Below are 7284 nucleotides of genomic sequence, written 5' to 3' on the forward strand. Positions count from 1 at the left end.
CTACTTACTACTTGTATTACTATGCATATACATATATATACTACTATTCCTACTTTGTGGCTTTTCATTTATCGCGGGACTTCAGGGTACAGATCCCCCATGATAAACGAGGGACTACTGTATCTGGACCTAGACGTCTGTTCTGCCTTCAGACCCCAGATTCGAGCTAAAACCCTCAGATAAATTTTGTTGTCCTGCCTCTATGTGGATAACCCACACCTGTATTTTTGACCATGAACTCAGACCCCAGACTCTAAAGACCCCAGTAAACTTGAGCGTGAGTCAGTCTGCGAAGTTCTGTGCATACCGGACTAGAGTTTAAGCGGATGCCTGCCTGGCATGTCCGTGCAAAGTTCAATTTTTACGACCTCGTACACGTACTCAGTGTCGAACAATAAACTGCTCAGCAATGGACTGTTTTGTATGCAACACCAATGTATTTAAATCACCATTTTCATCCCTGATCTAGTTTAATAGCCCTTTCTTTTGTTTTTGTTTTTTTGTTGCCAAAAGGCAAGCAATCTCTTCCTCCTCCTCCTTGATGCCATGTCTGAAATGGTGAGAAATGAAGGAATGTGTCACTAGCGAATTAAAATCAGGTCCAGCATGGCTGTGGGAGAGTCTGGAGGTTTCTTGGTGGGCTGGTCTGATGTGTGGGCTGCAGGGCCAGCGCTCCTCCCTGTTTTTATTATTATTATTATTATTTAGAACTTGTTATTAACAACATATAAACACAAAAGACCGCTGTGGCGTGGGCGGGGGGGGGGGGGGGGGGTTGCGACCTGTCTATCAATCCAGTAGGCGTGTCAGCAAATGACCAATCGGCGTCCTCAATTTGTCCCAAAGGTAAACACCCCTGCCCTGCAGAGCTTGTCTGCAGCCGCTCAGGGTGGACGCTCGAGTATGAAGTCTCACCCCTCTGCAGACAGTGAACTCGAGTCCGCATGGAAAAAGGACTGCCCGAGTATACTGGGGCCTTAAGAGTTGAGCACTCAGAACCAAGCTCCACATTGTGAAGAGAGTGTTTGCTGGACTTTTGCTCAAATATCATGTGATCCGTCCAAACCTCCTTTCCCTCTGATGTCATTGCAGCTTTGGCTTTCTAACTGTGATCGAGCACTACAGAGTGATAGCTGACTTTATCCTCCTGATAAAACTTTAAATAAATATTTTTGTTCACTCTTGTTTCAATTTTTGGGTACCCCTCGACGAAAGAGAGCAGCTCTCTTTTAAATTTGGTTTCTCCATCTGAGATTGAGCATTGCAGAGTGACAGCTGACTTTCTCTTCCTGATAAAACTTTAAATGAATGTTTTTGTTCACTCCTGTGTGTGGTTGAATTTTCAGGTACCCCTCATAAATCATTACACAGCAAGAGTCTCTTTCTTTTGCTTTTTTGGCTGTGTAAGGAATTATGAGGGAGACCCAGAAATAGGAGTAAACAACAGTATTTAAAGTTTTATCAAGAAGAGAAAGTCAGCTGTAACTCTGAAGCACTTGATCACAGATGGAGAAGCCAAATTTAAGAGAGCCACTCTCTTTCGTTAAGAGGGTTACCCAGAAATTGAAATAGGAGTGAACAAAAATATTTAATTAAAGGTTTCTCAGGAATATAAAGTCAGCTTTCACTTCAAAAAAGGTTAAACTGTGTCATCTGGCCCAGTTTCTTTAAGTGAGAAACGTTTCGTCCCCCATCCAGAGGACTTCCTCAGTCTACGGCCTTCCAACCCGATCTGTCCCAAAGGTACTCTTCACTGCTGTGGTTCAAGCCAACCTTTTGTTGGAATCTCAAAAGCAGGCTTTCAACTCGTGCAAACAGCGCACACCAATCGAAAACAATCATTCATTATGTACAAATGTTGGCCTAAAACATTTGATTGTGTCCTGATGACACAATTTAACCTTTTTTTTGTTTTCTACCTGGATGATTGCGCTTACAACTTTTTTAGGATGTCACTTGTAGCGCTCGATCACATTTGAAAAGTCAAAGCTGTAATGACATCAGAGGGAAAGGAGGTTTGGGCGGATCACGTGATATGTGAGTGAAAGTTTGACAAACACTGTCTCCAGAATGTGGAGATTGGTTTTGAGAGCTCATCTCCTAGAGTCTGGATCAGGAACAGAGTAGGAACAAGAACGCTGGATTACTTCAGGCATGAGTCAATCAGACAATCTGGCAGATACTGAGGAGTGCTTAAGAAGCGTAGCACAAAAAAAAAAAGCACAGCCCACAGGTGCTACAAGTGATAAATAATTTAAAATAAATTATTTTAAATGGTTTTGTACCTGCTGTGCAACAGGAATTGGGGGTGCACTGGCCATTGGGAGCACTGGGACATTTCCCGGTGGCCTGGCCATTGGCTGAGGGAGACTAAAGTCTCGGTTCCGGTCGCGCTTGATTATTTAATAGAAAACATTGCTGCTCATGCAGCATTGTTGTTTATTTAAACTATTAAAGTACAGTATTTAAATTTAAATTGTGTATTTACACAGAATGAGGGAGATTGAGAGTGACACAGATGATGAGCATCTACTGTAAAGATGGCCCCATCTAGTGGGCCTTCCTTGTCTGTACGCCCCAATGTGTCTCCTCATTAATCCTGATTGGTTTCTCATTTGTCTGGTCCCAGCTGTTTGTAATTGTGTCCTGTCCTGTCCTGTCTGTGTATATAAGTTTATCTGTTAGTCTTGTTCTTTGTCGAGTCGTCTTTGGGTATTGCCCTGTCCTGTCCTGGCTCGTCTGACCTGATCTAGTTCTGAGTATATTTTGTAAGTCGCTGCCTCATCAGCCTTTTGATTCATTATTATTAAAAGTATTTATTTTCGTAAATCCTGCTGCACACAGGTGCTAAAACATGTAAAATAATTTATTTTAAATAAACAATCCATGTTTTGTAGATCATCCACCATTCATCCAATTGTGTGGCATGTCCAATCTTTCTTTGAAAAACCACAAAAGAGCAAATCTGCGATAGTCAAACCGTGAAGTAGCTAGGGACTACTGTTGCTGCATTTGGAAATATACACAGGAGCTCTCATACAAAACCTTTGAGGTAAATGTACACGTCTGAAAACCTCATTGCATAATTCTTACTTAAAAACTAGTCTAAATCTGCCAGTCTTTCCTTAAAAATTGTACTCCAGTACATCATATCTTAAATGTAGAGACAAGGTGCGTACAAAAGGTGGATGTGATGTGGGAGGAGGTGGACAATAGAATAATATGCATGGTCAAGAATACATGTTCTGCAAGTCATACACACAAATATAGGCTGTAGAAAAATACACACTTGTAACTGTTTCTTTTTAAACTACCAGTATCCTTAACCTGTGAACAAGAGCATATTTTATATGCATTGTTTTGACTGCCTGAAGTATTGTTTAAAATGACTGTGGTAAACTCAGACCAGCCACTGTCTGTTTCTGTCAATTCTTACTTATTCATGTTTTCATTTGCACCCACACATTCACACTTAATAAGCAAGACATTTCACAGGCTGACAAGCAGCTGCCTCTACAGCTCACCCTTTCTAAATCTAAACTGGTAATTTGATTAGAGTTCACACATGGTCTGAAAAAGTAACAACGTTCTGTTGAGTGATTTAGTGTGGAAGTCAATGCTTATTCTTACTTTTAATCAACACTGATTTAATTAAAAAATTGCACTTGTTTCAGAAGTACTCGTGCACTCTTGATTATGTTTTTTTTTTTTTTGCCCATGTTTGTGTTTGTTTGCAACCTGTGGACTGAATTTAACAAAACTCTTAGAAACAATGTACATCTTACTGTAAGTCATTAAATTTTGGAGTCAGTCTGATTCAAGACCCTCCCACAAGTCAGTCTGATGTTTGACGTAATGTTTATATGCTATTAGTGCTTAGTGTATATTTAGTAGATGTTTTTCTTAGTTCATGTCTTAGATATTATTACAGTTTTTCTTTTATATTTTATTGTTGGATGTAACTGGGACCCTGTGTACATAATTTCGCTCCACCACATGTACCACATGAGGTGTGAATGACAATAAAGAAACTCTGACTCTGACTCAGTAACAAAATATTTCATGAACCACTAGACATACTTTATCGAAACTCTCAAAACAAAATAATTTGGTGTATATTTCCAACAAATTCATTTTTTATTGCAACCACAGACAACTGACATTAGGAAACACAAAAAGGCTCTAACTGATTCAGTATTATAGACATTGAGCTAAATTGTGTAGTGGTCATAGCTGAGCTTCATCTCAGAGTCAGTGTTCCACGTTCCACTAGATCTTGCAATATTGCACATCATTTTTCTTAATTTGGGGGCGGCTGTGGCTGAGTGGTTAGAACAGTAGTCCTTCAATGCAATAGTTGAGGGTTCAATTCCACCAGCAGTCCCATGCCCAAGTGTTCCTGGGCAAGACAATGAACCCCTCATAGCCTCTGATGTGTGTCCCATCAGTGTATGAATGTGATAAAGCTCTGATTACTCTTTGTACAGAAATAGTAGAGTGCTGTATGAATGGGTAAATGAGGGAACAGATTGTGTTGTAAAGCACTTTGAGTATCTTGATAAGATAAAAAAGTGCTATATAAGTACAGTCCATTTAATTTTTTTTATTTTTTTTATTTGCCCTGTGATGGATTAGTTTAAAACTCTGGCATGAACATTGGCAGGCAATGAATGTTGGGCCTTTATCTATAAAGGTTTTTCAGAACATATTTTTTGTGCATTTATAGAAAAGAATTGTTGAACATGTATTCCATTTATGCTTTTGTAAGGTCATTTTTAGTCCAACCTCGGTGTCTGATTTACTCACTTGTGGGACTTCTTGCCCTCTGTACCCCCTGGGCCTGAACCACAGTCATGAGCTTGGATGATGAAGGTATATTCCTTTTGCAGCTCACAGTCCACCAGGCCCCGTGCTCTCAGCTGACCCTCGCCAGACGTTCCGTTCAGCACCACTGCCTCAAAAGGAGCCTCCAGTCCATGGATATTGAACGCACAGATCTCCCCTAGAGAGCAGAAGGCAAGAACAGTGAAAATCAGTGCAAATATGGTGTTTATTACAAACGGTCATCAGATTAAAAATGACGGTATTATAAAAAAGTTTAAGAAAAATAATCAAAAAAAGTTAAGTCTGGTCCTCTGGACATTCAAAAATTCAAAATTGAGCATGCATCAGGATATTTAAGAAAAATATATTTCTTGAAACGTGTCATTATGGGATGCCGTTTGTAAAGTTACACAGTCAAAAATTAACATCAAAATGTTGATTTATTTAGACTTTAACAAGAAAAAAGTAGGTCTTGTTTTTTTAAAGTCATTATTTCACCATGTTTTTCATACATTTATAAGTGTCATGGTTCCAAACTAAATATTTATTTTACAAGCTAAATATTTAGTTTACAAACTAAATACTTTACTTGAAAATTAAATATTTAGTTAGTAAACTAAATACTTAGGAGTAAATTAAATATTTAATTTTCAGGCTAAATATTTATTTTCAAAACTAAACATTTAATTTTCATACTAAATATTTAATTTCTAAGCTAAACATTTAATTTCCAAAATAAATATTTCATTTACTAAATAAATATTTAGTTAGCAAATTAAATATTTAGTTTGTAACTATGACATTTATAAATGTCTGAAGAACATGGTGAAAATGTGACGTTGAAAAAAAAAAAACTTATTAAAGGCTAAATAAACCAAAATATCGATGTTAATTTTGACTGTGTAACTTTACAAACGGCACCCCATACTGTCATCACATTCAAACAAGACATTGGCAAGTGGACATTTGAAGCTGTAGATTCATCAGGATTTTATGAATAAAGTGAACATTTAGACAATAAGGAAGTCAAAAACTGGGATGCGGACAGTAACAGTGACTTTTTGTGCATAAATCCAGTTAGAACTGAACACACTGTGTTCTGTAGATAGTCTAAAGAATGAAAAAAAGGGGTCACTACACTAAATAGCATCTATTTACTTCTGTTATAATAAAAAAAGTTTTAAAAAAATCAGTATAATTTTTATTTTCAATCACATATTGAACCTTTTTTAATTCTAAAAATGTGTGCTTGCATTAGTTTGTTAATATCATTGATTAAAATATTTGAACTGTAAAGAAACTGAAACAGGAAAGTGTTTTTCTTGAAGAAATGACATTTAGTCCTTTTTAAGAAACGTGCTAAATTTGGAAACGTCTAATCCCAGAGATAGACTAGCATTCTGTCTAGGTTGTACCCTGTCTCTAGCCTAACGACTACTGAAAAGAAGTACCAGTTCGTTGCAGTCTTAAAGGTAGTCTCTCACTGAGTTGCAGCTGTTGGAAACTAGTTGCCAACTCAAAACAGAAAGAAGAAAGTGTAAAAAACATTTTAGGTTGCAGTTTCACTGACTTCTGTTCTGTGTGTTCGAGAGGCCAGTTATTTTATTTTATTTTTACAAGCATTGCCAATTTTTATATGACTTGCAAAACTGTATTTTATGCCATGCACATTTTTGGAGACCCATTTTTAATCACAATTTACTCGCCTTGGCAAACTGTATTGACACTTTGGTAAAGCGCCCCCACAGAACATTTTTAAAATGAAGACAGACAGATTTGGACCAGTTCAAATATTTTTATCATTGGCTTGGCTTCAGACTTGGAGATTCGGGGTAATAGCCTCAAAAGTTCTCTGCTATAGATGAGCTCCTACTCAGGTGTCAACACAGCTCTAAGACTAGACTTGAAACAATAATGAGATTAGTTCTAGACACCAGCAACAACTATGTAACTACTCATAAAGAACATATTTCGTACAAGGTTTTTGAATATGTTCAAAACACAAGTGAGAAGATACGCATAAAGTTTTTTTAGACAATTTCATAGGAATGTCTTTCACACACTTCTTACCAACAGTTGCAGCCCAATGGGATACTGCCCTAACCAGCATGAAGCAAGATACAAATGGATGACAATCCCTGTGGTTGAGTGGTGACCTCGTCAGGGTCCAACTAACTCTCTTTTCACAACAGTGGAGGCAACCACCAACGTCCTTTGACACAGAAAAAAATTGTTTATATAAAAAAATGAATATATAAATTTTGAATTCCAATGACTCTTAACATATACATGATGTTTCTATCCATCCATCTTCTCTGTTAGCTTTGTTCATGGACTGGCTAAAGCCTGGACAGGTAACTAATTTATAACAAGGTCATACGTTGTTTTTCTAAACTTTGAATGATTTATAATGTGCAAAACAGCAATGAAATAAACAGAAGGTTGCATGTATCTTTGCCA

General features: G+C 37.5%; 1 protein-coding gene across 1 annotated transcript in view; it reads right to left on the reverse strand.

The window, feature by feature from the left end:
• LOC119410489 (calsyntenin-2) overlaps positions 1-7284 on the reverse strand; it is a 662902-nt gene that overhangs the window by 386926 nt on the left and 268692 nt on the right. The window contains exon 3 of the mRNA XM_037677368.1: positions 4807-5002. Coding sequence (XP_037533296.1) covers positions 4807-5002 — 196 coding nt within the window. The remainder of the gene's footprint in view (positions 1-4806; positions 5003-7284) is intronic.

This window comes from Nematolebias whitei, chromosome 6 (assembly GCF_014905685.2).
Source record: "Nematolebias whitei isolate Nwh7 chromosome 6, NemWhi1, whole genome shotgun sequence".
Lineage (NCBI taxonomy): Eukaryota > Metazoa > Chordata > Actinopteri > Cyprinodontiformes > Rivulidae > Nematolebias > Nematolebias whitei.